Source organism: Diplotaxodon limnothrissa, linkage group LG18 (genome assembly GCF_057381915.1).
Source record: "Diplotaxodon limnothrissa isolate DT_005_m linkage group LG18, D_limnothrissa_male_GT1.1, whole genome shotgun sequence".
NCBI lineage: Eukaryota > Metazoa > Chordata > Actinopteri > Cichliformes > Cichlidae > Diplotaxodon > Diplotaxodon limnothrissa.
In genome coordinates, this window is record NC_140613.1 from 42029206 (window position 1) to 42043724 (window position 14519).

Sequence of the window (14519 nt, forward strand, 5' to 3'; positions counted from 1 at the left end):
AAACGGCCAAAATGTGACTTAAAGTAAGAATTTAGAAAACTGGAAGCTGTTGGTTTACAGTGAGACGACTCAAATGGCTTGTCTGATAGAAAATACTGTGGCTATTAACCATTTGTCTTCCATGCTTTAAGCGTATAATAAATATGACACAAAAAAGTATGTTCCAATACATGGAACAGCATGTCAGAGATAACTAGATATCTTTCTGCAACAGGTCACATTTTGCAGCATGCAAGCTAGCATGCTATTTTGACCACACTTCTGAAAATCTCTTGCATCGATGTCAGCATGCTAGCAGAATTCAGCAGCTGTACTCGTCGTATCACGAGTTATACAACAGCTGCCAGAGTAAGACCATGTGGAAAGAGACAAACGAGGTCTTCTTAGTGAGAGGAGGTGCAGGCTCAAGCATCTGGACTTCAGTTATTGCAAAGACACATCGCTTTAAACCAAGAATAATTGTAATATGATGAGTGCAGAGAGATAAATAGAGGGAGTGTGTCTGTGTGACCTTTAGGTGCTGACTGTATTATAAAGGTAGAACAATAGTTCCCTTTGCAGGGAGTCACTTGAGTAAAAAGACCTGACGTCACTTTAAGCATTATCTTTGGGAACCTTTGACATTTTTCTTTTGTTTGTGTTTTTAAAGATCAGATTTGCATTCATGTGAATGAACCTGACAGATTCAAATGCACATTTAACTGTGTGAATAGAGCAGAGTGAGCAGGTGGTGATTAGGTCACATGCTAACAGGGGAATGGTACTGTCTTATCTGTGTTCCCTGATGAGCTTATCAGTTGTTTCACATTTTTGTTGTTGGTTAAAACTTTGAGCTGTGTGTTGTTCTTAACATCTCAGTACATGAAGTTTTTAAAAATATGTGCCTTTTCATAAATAGATAATTTATGAGAAGGTGAAAAAAACTGTTAGATGTGGCCCGACTTTTTCTTTGTCTTCTTTTCTCGTGCTGTCTCTTTGTCCTTGTGCAGTAGATGTAGTTAAATGAAAATCCTCACATTTTCTGGATTTGCGTACCTTTACAACTTTGTATTATTATCTCATCAACGTTATCGCACCCCATAGCTCATCGTTCCAACCTCACAGTGCCACACTGTCATTTGATTTCATCAGCTGAAAGCAGCACGTTCGGTGTGTGACTCGAGTGCAGCAGCAGATTACTGACAGCCAAACGGACATAACGTCTAAAAACACGGCTTTTTATGTCGTGCAACTGGACTCAGCTAGATTTATGTTATGATAAATTGCACAACATTAACTAAATGTTAATTCTTCCCAAGTATATATCCAGCCTAACGTAGATCAAGACAAACTCAGAGAAGTTTAAAAAGAGCACCGGTTCTAACAAATGTTGGTTTGTCGCTGCTGCAGGTCGGGAAGCATGAGAACAGCGTTATGGCTTTCACAACCTCATCTCCACTCATTTGTCGGAGAATTGTTATTTATATTTGTTCATTCAGATTGTGTACAGTAAACATACAACTGTAAAGCTTCTCGATCTGTCCTGCCAGCTCCACTTCTTTAATGCCCCACTCGTCCATCCTCATATACTTTATTGAATTGTAGCCTGTGCAATGATTAGTATGAGTTATTATATATAGCTCAGTGTAATGATAGTAAATGATAAAGAGTTTTGATTCAGTTATCAAAATGCAAGACAAATAAATGTGGTCATGTGACCTCATCTTGTTGTGTGTATTTTTGTGTCTGTATTTGTGCCACATCAGGTAGTTTTGCTAATATAACCACTACAAATTCTGCAAATCAAAACACTTCAACTTTATTTGCTCAAACATAGTACTTTACTTTTAGATTAATTAAATGTTTCTGCAGCATCACAGTAATTCTAACTCCTACGGTTTTCATGTGTTGGCTGAGTCTTTCTGAAACGATGAAATAATGTCCTCAAGTTTCTAATCTTTGAGTTTTTATTGTTTGGCAGAAACAGGCCAGCCTTCCACTCCCACTAATGTGATTGTTTTCATTACATAACAACAAGTAATTCAATATTCAAAAACAACAAACAACCAAAGGTCAGCGTTCATATATCCTGTACTTTCATTACATGTAAAATTGATGGTATTTATAATTTATTAAATACTACTAAACTAAAATGAATGTTTCAATAATTATATGAGATAATGATCATAATTAAGACAAAAAAGCGTGGAATAATATCAAATCAAAATTTATTTATATAGCACATATTAAAACAACAGTGTTGACCATAGTGCTTCACAGTCAATAAAAACATGAGACAGTTAAACAAACAATAAAAGAGGACAACAAACAATAGGTAACAACGCAACAAGCTAAAACAGCCAACTAGACTGAATCAAAAGCCAAAGTAAAAAAATAAGTTTTAAGACGTAATTTAAAAGACTGGATCGACTCGGCAGTGCGAATATGAACGGGGAGGTTATTCCAGAGTCTGGGTGCCACGGATGCAAAGGCCCGGTCGCCTCTCGACTTCATTCGAGTCCTAGGTTGTGCTAGGAGCCTGTGATTGGACGATCTAAGTGCTCTGTTGGGATTGTATGAATGGAGTAAATCAGAAAGATAACTGGGCGCTAAATTATTCAAAATATTAAAAGTGAACAAAAGAATTTTAAAATCTATACGATATTTAACAGGGAGCCAATGTAATTTGGCTAAAATTGGACGGGGCGACCGTGGCTCAGGGGGTTGGGAAGCGTATCTGTAACCGGAAGGTCGCCGGTTCGATCCCTGGGCTCTCTGTCCTGGTCGTTGTGTCCTTGGGCAAGACACTTTACCCTACCGCCTACTGGTGTTGGCCAGAGGGGCCGATGGCGCGAAATGGCAGCCTGGCTTCTGTCAGTCTGCCCCAGGGCAGCTGTGGCTACAACTGTAGCTGCCTCCACCAGTGTATGAATGCTAGAGTGAATGAATAGTGGCATTGTAAAGCGCTTTGGGTGCCTTGAAAAGCGCTATATAAATCCAATCCATTATTATTATTATGTGTTCATGAATTCTCGTACCTGTTAAAAGACGCGCAGCTGCATTTTGAATTAACTGGAGCCGGCAAAGAGAGGAGTGTTGGAGGCCCGAGTAGAGGGAGTTACAGTAGTCCAATCTGGATGTAATAAATGTGTGGATAAGCGTTTCAAGATCTTTTAAAGGAAGGAACGGCTTTGCTTTGGAAATCTGACGCAACTGGTAAAAGCTGTTTTTTACCACAGTGGAGACGTGTTTCTCGAGTTTAAAAGAGCCATCCAGGAACACTCTGAGGTTTCTTACAGTGGACGAAAGATGGCTAGCGAGAGGGCCAAGGGCATCAGCTAACTGGTCTAGCGGAGTGTGACTACCAAAGACTATGATTTCAGTCTTATTCTCGTTCAATGTAAGAAAATTATGTGATAACCAAATTTTAACTTCATGCAAACAGTTGAACAGAGGTTGCAAAGAAGCAGTCACATCGGATTTCAAAGGTGAATAAATCTGGATATCATCGGCATAACAGTGAAAGGAGATGTTGTATTTACTAAAAATTAATCCCAAGGGCAACATGTACAAAGAGAAGAGAGCAGGACCGAGCACGGACCCTTGAGGCACACCACAATACATAGGGGCAGAAGCCGAGGAGTGTTGCCCCATAGCAACAGAGAACGACCTCTCTGAGAGATAGGATTTAAACCAAGATAAAACCTTTGAGACCAACAACATGTTCCAATCTTGATAGAAGAATGTTGTGGTTAACCGTGTCAAAAGCAGCAGACAAGTCAAGTAAAACTAAGACCACAGAATATCCAGAGTCAACAGTTAAAAGAAGATCATTAAAAACTCTAAGTAAGGCTGTCTCTGTGCTGGGGCGAGGTTTCAAACCAGACTGAAACTTGTCATTAATACCATTTGCATCTAAAAAGGCCTGAAGTTGTTTTAGAACTACCTTTTCCAATATTTTGGAAATAAAAGGGAGTTTGGAGATTGACCTGTAGTTGGTGAGACCAATTAGGTCAAGATTTTTCTTTTTCATAATAGGTTGCACAACAGCATGCTTAAAGACAGACGGTACACAACCTGATGACAATGATGCATTCAGCAGAGATAAGATACAAGGACCAATAATATGTAAAGCTTCCTTAAAGAAACGAGAAGGAAGAATATCATGCGGGGAACCAGAGATTTTGAGATGATCAATTATATGTTTTAAAGCAGAATAAGACACTGGCTCAAACTGTTGAAGGACAGTCAAGCATTCAGAAGCTGGAACTGGGTCTAAAACTGATGATGGATGAGATGGATGAGAAGCCCTTAGAGCTGAGATTTGTTCAGAGTAATACTTTAAGAATTTATCACAAAGAGCAGGGGAGGCATCCCTATAAGTGGTAGTGCGAGGGTTTATCACAGAATGAGGTGATAAACCTGAGGTGTTGGAGCACCTAAATGCCACCTGATACCTCCCTAAGGAAGTACTCCACGTGCATCCAACTGGGAGGAGTTGAAGAGACAGATGCACCTTCCTTCTGCTCTTTAGGAAGTGGCCAGTGTGAAAGAGAAAGACCAACTACTCAGAGAAAAAAGTAAATAAACGGAACACTGACCATCCATCGTCTCCGATTCCCATCAACAGGACTGAATATTTAATGCTACATTTTTGGCCTTCATGAAAACACTGTGCATGTTTACAGCCTGCTGCAACAAACACATTTGACTGTGCCTGACAGGATGGTCACTTAACATTTCCTTGTGCAATAATGCAATAACCTGGAGACATCAGGTGCAGCATCCTTAACGTGAATGTGAAAGCAGCTGGCGCTGCTGCGTTTGCGCCGCAGAGGGTCCACTGGTGACGTAATCTGCGCCGCTTCCACGTTTTGCCCGATGAGGGAGGGGGAGAGAGGGAGGCCCTGCCGCTGTGTCTCCAGTACAGCAGTTGCACACCGCGCTGTTGCGGGAGTGTTTTGCCGTTTCTGCGGGGCTTCCTTCGGCGGTACAAACAGACATTTGTGCCGTAACAGTGATTCCACCGCAGTGCAGCCGGACAGCAGCACAGGTAGGAGGCGGGCTCACCGTGCCGATCCTCGCTAATAACAGCTTTGCTGCTTTAATCATTAATAATGAATCGTTTACAGGACATTGTGCCGCTATGAGCTGATCATAGGCGCACCTGCTGCTTTGCACTGACTACTGGAAATAGCGCATCGTCCTTCTGCGTCTTTGTTTTGTAACCAGGAGGTCTGCAATCAGAGAACAAGCTCTTCGAGCAAAGTGCACTCAATTGTACTGCACGTGAAAACAGATTTAGCAGCTTTGCATGTTCAGCGACTTGTTCCAGCTCATCTCACGGATGGAGCCGGAGCTCAGGGATGCAGTGAACACCTGCAGACAGTCACCGGTCTGTGTTGTGGTCAAATACGTGTTAGCACCTGGAGTCTGATAACATCATGTGAAATATACTTTTATCATCAGGACTGTGTAAAACTCCCAATTTCTTTATATTTAATTGGGAAAATGTGGATACAGTGATTTACTGAAACATGTGCCAACACATAATGCAGCATATAAAGCAAAAAGTGAGTTTGTACAGTTTGAACCATATTAGCGGCTCATAGAAGTTTCTAGGCTTCTTAAACCATATTAACAGATGTGTCTGCCTTTTGTTCTGTTCTCTGTCGAGATGATCCCACATCGTTTCCACTGTGTGGGGTTTTTCAGTCCATGCATGCTATGAAAGCTGTTCCCAGTAAGAACCTTTCAAGAGGGCAGATTAAAAGTGGACAGTACGTTTCCTGCATTCATCATTCCATCACACATTTAGACCAGATCTCCAGCACAACTGGCTAAAATGCAGCGCCAAACCATGACGAAGCCTCCACCGTGTTTTACACTTGGCTCTTAGGCACTCACTGGTGTATTTGTATACTCGAGATGTGAACCAAACATTTGACATTTGGATTCATCATTCCAGTTTTTGTGTAAAAATTAATTCTCTTTCTCAAGAATGGTGTCTTGACAGCCACTCTTCCAGTTCAGAGGCTTTAAATAATACAAAAGTGAAAATGGTCAGGTACAAGGTTGGACTGCCATGACTGAAAAAGGCCAATGTCAAAGTCAAACTCTGAAAAAGGCCTGAAGAACTGTTGCTGAGCAAGTCTGTCTCTTTAGAAGTCAAATATAAAGAAGTCAGAGATGGTAGGAACAGCAACAGCACAGCAGAATGTTTGAATTGACATTTCAATGACAAATGTAACTTACTTGGAATAAAGAGTTTTTACTGCATTATCTAAACGACTAAATTGAAAAAGGACTTTTTAGGAACACTCGAGAAAATTACGTAATCTGATGTGGGCATGGCAGCACAACAGCATTTCAGTTACAGTCATTTGTGCCAACTTCCAGAGAAGAGCACTCCAAAAAAAGTTCACTTTAAACAAAACAAAAGTGCCAATTTGTGCAGTAATATGAGACCAAAGGAATTCATATTTCATGTTGAATACACTGATCTGAGATACTGTGCATGCATGTCGTCAGATTTATTTGTTGTTGTTTTAACTAAACGGCATGCATCAACCGTGTGTGTGTGCAGAATGGCGTCCCTCTCTGAGCAGCTGCAGGATGTGCGGAGTCAGGCTGAAGTGTGTCTGTATTCTGGGGGCAGAGTGGTGGATCTGCGGGCTGGGGTAGTGGCCATGGCTAATCTGCCCTTACCACCCTGCTCTAAATACCACCACATTGCTGCAGAAACGATGGTCATAGAGAACAGCTTTGGCAGAAACAGGAAGGAGGTGAGAAAGATCAACTGCATGTTTATTAGTCCCATCTGGAAATATGTCTAACCTCAATCCAGACTGAGACCAAGATTTTCAGGATTTGGCTACATCTCACACTCTGTTGTTTGGATCGTGACTTGATCCAAAGAATAGCAGGTAGACAACACAATGAATGAAAAAGAATGTAATCAAGATGTTGCAATGGCCCAGGCCTCAGCCTGATTGATATGCTGTGGTGGGAGCTTAATAAAAGTTTTGAAAACCTCAGCGAAGGTTGAGGGGGCCAGAGTTCCCCCGACATGCTGTGAGAGCCTGATAAAGGCATGCACTTCAAATGATTGCTTTCAAAGAGGTTTATACTAAATCATCAGGTTTACTTCTTCACAAGGCCAGAGTCCCAAAAATGAACGTGTCAAAGGTGTCCTGAGATTGTCTATGATTGTGTGATCCTGTTGGTTTAATGATGCTCCAGCTCAGGAGCTGAGAGACATACAGACAGCTGAGTTTATGACCTGAACACTCTGAACACTCGACAAAGGCTTCTGGTTTTGACTTCTACTACTCCTATAGCACTTATGTAGCAAAACTGTCCGAGTGACGACGCTCAGTAGTGGTGACGCTGAGTACTGCAACGGCTTCCTACGTGAGTAGATTTCGCAGGTCTTTCCTCCCCACTGCTGTCAGACTCCACAACAAAGACTTTAACTGAACAAACACACACATCCACACATGTGCAATAACACTAAGTGCAATAATCTTTTCTGGCATCGTTGTATTTTTACTCAGTTGTATATAGCATTCGTATTCTATTTTTATCTTATTGTATATTTTTATTCTATTTTATTCTACTGTATATAGTATATTATTTTATTCTATTCTGTACAGCTGTGTACTGTATTTATTCTTATTGTATTCTAATTTTTGCGTCATAACTTTTGCACTGTCCACTTCCTGCTGTGACAAAACAAATTTCCCACGTGTGGGACTAATAAAGGTTATCTTATCTTATCTTAAATGTGACTGCGGCGGGTACACCGCCCCCCACACACAGGCAGTTACAAATGTGATGTAAGGGTCGACAGGAAGATAGATGTTTGAATGTGTTCAGTGTTGTAGTATGTCACACCACTACAACCGAAACAGTGTGGGTTCAGCTTAACTGTATTCTTCTATGACTGGATGTGTAAAGCACTTTGGGGACGAGTAAAGCGCTGTACAAATACAGGCCACGTTTCAGATTAAAATTGATGCTAAAATGTGTCTGCTTCCTTTGCAGACTCTTGGATCTCTTCAGCGCTTATCTACAGCGCTTAACATCCTCGAAAAGTATGGCTGTAATCTGACAAATCCCAACAGGCCAAAGTACTGGAGGACTGTAAAACACAACAACCCAGTGTTCAGGGCCACAGTTGATGCTATCCAGGTAATGATAAAGTATTATCACTCACTGTCCCTCTTCCCCTCTGTTTTTCTGTTCCTTCATCTTTCTTTCTCCCTTTCCTATCCCGTCTGTAATAACTGAAAATAAAATAAATAATAAAAACAAAGGCTGATCGAATGGACCCAAACGGCAAGGCTGTGCGGATCCACTTTGCAAAGTAAATCCGTTGGGTATCTTTGTTGGCTTTCAGACATTAATTCTGACGGCTAAGAAAGCAAACGGGACAGGGGAAAAAAAAAAGGAAAGGAATGAAGGGAAAGAATACAAAGAGCTCATTGGCTGTCAGGCTGCTGTGTGAGACAGATACAGACATTTTTACCCCTCACATGTAAAAGGCTGACGGGGTGGCGAACGGTGTGGTTTCCCGAGTTTGTGAATTAGTTTCAAATCAATACCATCAACAACAAGGTTGAATTACAATGGCCTCAGTTGCCAGGTTGAAAGGTCAGAGGTCAAGTTTTACTGAAAAGAGGAGTGAAAATTGGCTGTGGTGAAAAGCTGACAGATCGGTGGAGCAGTCCAGGGAGCATGTGAGAATTAGATGCAAACAATGAAGTGGGAAAGTGGCAAAGAGGCAAAACAACATAAAATGTTGATTATTATGTGACCGACAAAGCTTTAGCTTCACTCGATGACAGGAAACTTGAATGGATGCAACAAGAAACTTGACAAAGTAGAGCACACACTCTCGGAGGGTCAAATAAGCGAGTATGAGACATATGAGTTACTCCAAAAGGAGAACGAAGAGTTAAGAGAAAATCTCCACAGATCAGCAAATAAACACAAACACAAGGAAGCAATTTCAACAATGACCAAGGAGATGAGAGTAATGAGCTTCTGAGGGCTGCAGGTGCACATTTTTCCTGCTAAGACATCAAAAGCCAGCCTTTACCTCTCCTAGTTTCTTGTTGGTGTGTGTGGAGGAGGTGGGTGGACCCACCCACACTGAAAGTCCACCACCACCAAAGATGATGGCAAAACAAGCATTTTTTTAAGGTACAAAACCTCGTCAGCAGGCGCAGTTCCTTCCCCAATCACAGATTAATGGCAGCATCTCTTTCCTTCACCCTCCATCTGTCCTTACTCTTCTTCAATGTAGTGACAGTTCCCGTGCCAACAGACTGCTATGCTAGCTGTAATCACTCAGCACGCTGTTCAGCTGTGTGTGTCTTAGTGTTCAAAATAATTTATGTTTCTATTATAATTGTGTGATGTTTGCCCGGTTGAGACTAATTAGTTGTGGACTCCTCTTTCTCTTGTTTTAATGTTTATGATTGATGTGATCATAGCTCTGTGTGAAAATGCCCGGTCCTACTGATGCAGACTAGTAGGAAGTGACAGAAATGTTCCAGTTACCGCTGCTGGTACTAACCACTAACATTTCATTACCTTCTACCCTGTCTGTTATATTCCCAGGGAGGACGCGCTGTACTCTGTCTCTATGGTTACTCTAATCAGCAGCCAGATGGACTCAGTTTCCCTGATGATGTTACAGATCCTGATGTGGGCAGAGTTGCTGCGGTAACTCTGGAAGTGATGAGCCTGAGAATGGAACTAGAAATGCTTATCAAGGTTTGTGTAAACTTTCTGTATGCGTATTACTAGTTGTCCCTGTGCCGACGTGAGTTTGCTGCAGAACCAAAGAGAGTTTTAAAAGGTTGGCTTTGACCAGATCTGTCAGTTCAATGTAGATCAGGTCATCCAGTAATTGGAAGGTTAGCGTTTCGATTACTGGCTGCTCCAGTGCCAGCAGACATGTTAGCCCAAGCATCGACAATCCATTCGCAAATTGTGGCGTAACTCGCCCGGCGCTGCCTTCCACTCTTAGTGAAACTGTGGTCTCCATCGGTCATCCATCACTCCCACGCCGCTGGCAGCCTTACTTTGAACGGCCGGTTCACACCGATGTCCAGCGGTTGGAGTTCCTTGGTCAGGCCTCCTGAATAACAGCAAGCTCACAGTTCATTTGCTTCACTTGTTTTTTCACATCGGCTGTGAGATGCATAGAGTCATTGATCAACAGCGATGGTGATGCGTGGAAAAAACCACCTGGTCTCCTTACATACACCTCCCTCAGCCACTCTTTCATCATTTCCTCATCCATCCAGCCCTTTTCATTTGCCTTAATGATGATTTCTGCTGGAAACTTCTCTTTAGGCAAAGTCTTTCTCTTAAAAATCACCATAGGCAGCAGTTTCTGTCCATTAGCATGGCAGCCAAGCACAACAGTAAAAGAAGACCATTGTGCGTATCGCTACCGTGCTGGTCCCCTGCTTCTCCACAGTGTGACTCACCGTCGAAAGTGAGCGGCACCTCGTCCATGTTTGTGATGTGGCTGGGCTGGATGTGTTTGGCGGCGATGTGTTTGCTGCAGTAGGAGCGGAAGATGGCCAGCTTTTCCTTATAATCCGCTGGAAGTTGCTGCGCTACCGTAGTCCTGGTCCGGATGGAAAAATGGCACCGTTTCATGAAACGAAAGCACCAAGACGGACCTCCTTGGAAATGTTCAATTTTCATTTCTTTTAGTCGAATGGTGACCGTCAAAACGCTTCTCCCACTCGTTCTTTGCTCGATGATCCACCGCTCGAGTCTTTCCTCCAACTCGGGCCACCTCGCCTTATGTCCGCGGAAACCAGAGGTGTGGACTCGATTCACATGACTTGGACTCGAGTCAGACTCGAGTCATTAATTTTATGACTTTAGACTTGACTTGAAAAAATGTTCTAAGACTTGTGACTTGACTTGGACTTTTACACCAATGACTTGGGACTTGAATTGGACTTGAACCGGTTTACTTGAAAAGACTTGATATTTTACCCCAAATATAAAATTTAACATGCATATTATATGGAGATTGAAAATGTGACGTCATTCACGGGTAGAACCGCAAAGGATTCTGGGAACTCGTGGCAAGCGGTACTAGCGCACGCAGGCTTTCAATTAAAATCAGTCACACAGCGATAAAAAGAAACACAAAAATGTCAAGAAGCTGTTGTATTATTAACTGCAATAGCCGGTCGCATGACAGCCACGGGAAGCCGACGGGTAAAGAGATCGGTTGTTATCATTTCATTCATTTCATTTATTTATTCATTTTCAGGCACAACAAATACCTATATTGAACATAAAATACACAAAACAAAAAACAAAACTTGCCTGAAAAAGGAGTGGGATGAAGAAAACTTATTAAATCCCACCCCTATACTCACTCATCAACAAAAAAAAACAATAAACTTCCCGCAGCTACGCCCATCATTGCATACAGACCCATCAACAGCCCCGGGCAGATACAAGCATCTAAGCGGCAGCTCGCAACCAACAATTAGAGCCTTCATAACTGAATACAGAATATATAAATTATAAATTGCATTACCACAGGTAACAGGCAGTAATAACTACAAGTAACAGACACACATACATATACATACATATATATCTACACACACAAGTACATATATGTACATACATACGCACACTTTATTTTTTATTTTGGAATCCATACCAGCAATGGTAAGAGGACAGACATTACAGAGCACACTAAAACCCATCATTGAGTATACTGTGACCAGACCAACTGTTTGTAGAGAAATTTAAATCTATGAATATTTTTGCATTGTTTCAATTGTAAACTCAGACTGTTCCAGATTTTCACACCACATACAGACACACAAAAGCCTTTACGGGTTGTTCGAGTTCTGGGTAATTTGAATTCTCCAAAGCCTCTCACATTATAAACCTTTTCTCGAATTTCAAATCTAGTTTGTAAATTTGCCGGTAAAAGTTTAGTAAAAGCTTTATACAAAATTATGGATGTATTGTAATTAACCAGATCCTGGAATTTAAGTAACTTTGCCTGAAGAAAGAATTTGTGAGTATGATCTAGATAACCAGCCTTGTGAATAATACGCAGTGCTCGTTTCTGTACTGTGACTAATGGATTAGTTGTATTTTTATATGTGTTTCCCCACACTTCCACACAATATGTAAGATATGGAAGAACCAGGGTACAGTACAGAGTACGAAGTGCATCTTTATCAAGGAATTGTTTCACTTTGTTCAAAACTGCGAGGCTTCTGGAAATTTTGGTTTTTATGTGTCTGACGTGGGGTTTCCATGAAATTTTGTTATCAATTACGACTCCCAAAAATTTGTTTTCACTCACATTATCAATTGGTACACCTTCAATGATAATTGGTAATTCTATATTATATTTTAAATTACCAAAAAACATTGCTTTAGTTTTATTTATATTTAATGATAATTTATTTATGTCCATCCATTTTTTTATTAATTTTAGCTCCCTGTTTACAGTCATTACAAGATCAGTATAATCATCGCTACTGAAAAATATGTTGGTGTCATCTGCGAACAGTATGAGTTTAAGTACTTGAGAAACATCAAAAATATCATTTATGTATACATTGAAAAGTTTTGGTCCCAACACTGACCCTTGGGGAACACCACATGTAATACCAAGTTTCTCTGAATGGTAATGCCCTATGCTAACATATTGTTCCCGACCTGTTAGGTAACTTTTTAACCAGTTACCAGCTTTCCCTCGAATACCATATCTTTCCAATTTATCCAGTAAAATTGAGTGATTGATTGTGTCGAAGGCCTTTTTGAGGTCAACAAAAATACCAACTGCATATTTATTTTTATCCAGTGTATCAGTAATTTCTTCTACTGCCTCAATTATCGCCATTGAAGTGGTTCTTTGCGTTCTGAAACCATACTGACCAACATTTATTATTTGATGTTTTTCAAGGAATTTTTCTAATCTTGAATTAAAAAGTTTTTCTAGAATTTTTGAGAATTGAGGCAGTAGAGAAATAGGCCTATAATTGGTAAAACTGTGTTTGTCATTACTTTTATATAGTGGTATTACTTTCGCAATTTTCATTTTTTTTGGAAAACAACCGGACTGAAATGATAAATTACAGATATATGTTAAGGGACTAGCAATATTCAGAATAACCTGTTTAACTACAGACATATTTATGTCATGATAATCCATTGAAGACTTACTTTTACATTTTAATGTGATATTTATTACTTCTTGCTCATTTGTAGCTGAGAGGAACAGTGAAAAGGGATTTGATTTTATATTACTGATATTTTCATTTTTATGACACGGGATGTCCGCTGCTAGTTCAGGGCCAACATTTATGAAGAATTTATTGAACCCATCGACAATATTACTCATGTTGTGATTTTCACCATTTGCATCAGTAAAATATTCAGGATATGATGTTCCAGAAGATCCTTGTTTAATTAAGTTGTTTAACACATCCCAAGTTCCTTTTATATTGTTTTTATTTTCATATAATCTTCTTCTATAATAAAGTTGTTTGCTCGTTCTTATAATATCAGTCAATTTATTTCTATATGCTTTATATCTTTGTTCCACTTCTTTTGTTTTTACTTTGATAAACTGTTTATACAGATTGTTTTTCTTTTTGCAAGCATTAATAATTCCTTTTGTGAGCCAAGGACTTTTTATCTTTTTTTTCTTTGTCATGTGTTCGTTTACAGGACAATGTTTATTGTACCACATAGTAAAAATATCTAGAAAATTATCATAAGCCTTGTCCACATCTGACTCTTCATACACCGAACTCCAATCTTGTTGTGCTAAATCGAAATTGAAGGCATGAATTGCTTCTTCATTTATTGTTCGCTTTGCTATCGGATTACGTCGTTGAAGAGAAATTGTTCGAGCCATGTTTCCGAAGTAACAAAGACGCGACGGATGGCTTGGATTGCAGCCATTCAAAGATCAAATATAACGTCCCAGAACTCTCCAGCTCACAGGTTAGTCTGCTCCAAGCATTTACACGAAGGTCAGTGTTTTTTAGTAGTTAATACGTCATTTTCATAACATAATTGGTGATATAGGTTACAAGCAAGTCTGGCGCTGAACAGAAATTGTCGCGCTATGCTCCTTTGTTTATTGTGCATAAATAGTGAATTGTCCTGACACAATATTGCGTTTCGCTTCTGTTATTATGGTACACTGACAAAAACATATGCTTTTATTCACAGGATAAAACAGGTTTTTTGTATCACTAATTGCCCAGTACGATTACAGCATACAATATTGTTGTCACTGCTACATTTCTGTGATGCTACCAGAAATTATTTCCACTACTAATTAATTACCGTTGAGCTCAAAGGTCCTATTAATAAACGGTTAAGGAATGTGTATTTATGAAGACAATTTGTGAGACTGGTAAACTTATGATACGTACGATGGTCTTTCGTTCTACACGGTGCATTTCAAGGTCCTGCACCCATCCGTCGGTAAACTGTACCTGGGCTTGTTGCAG

The 14519-nt window shown here is 40.3% G+C and overlaps 1 protein-coding gene across 2 annotated transcripts in view; it reads left to right on the forward strand.

Annotated features, from left to right (window-relative positions):
• Positions 1 to 6566: 6566 nt before the first annotated feature.
• Positions 6567 to 14519, forward strand: part of rnf31 (ring finger protein 31) — a 55304-nt gene continuing 47351 nt past the window's right edge. For both annotated transcript variants that reach the window (XM_085378049.1, XM_085378050.1), the window contains exons 1-3: positions 6567 to 6764; positions 8026 to 8172; positions 9607 to 9762. In XM_085378049.1, the coding sequence (XP_085234175.1) occupies positions 6567 to 6764; positions 8026 to 8172; positions 9607 to 9762 (501 nt within the window). The remainder of the gene's footprint in view (positions 6765 to 8025; positions 8173 to 9606; positions 9763 to 14519) is intronic.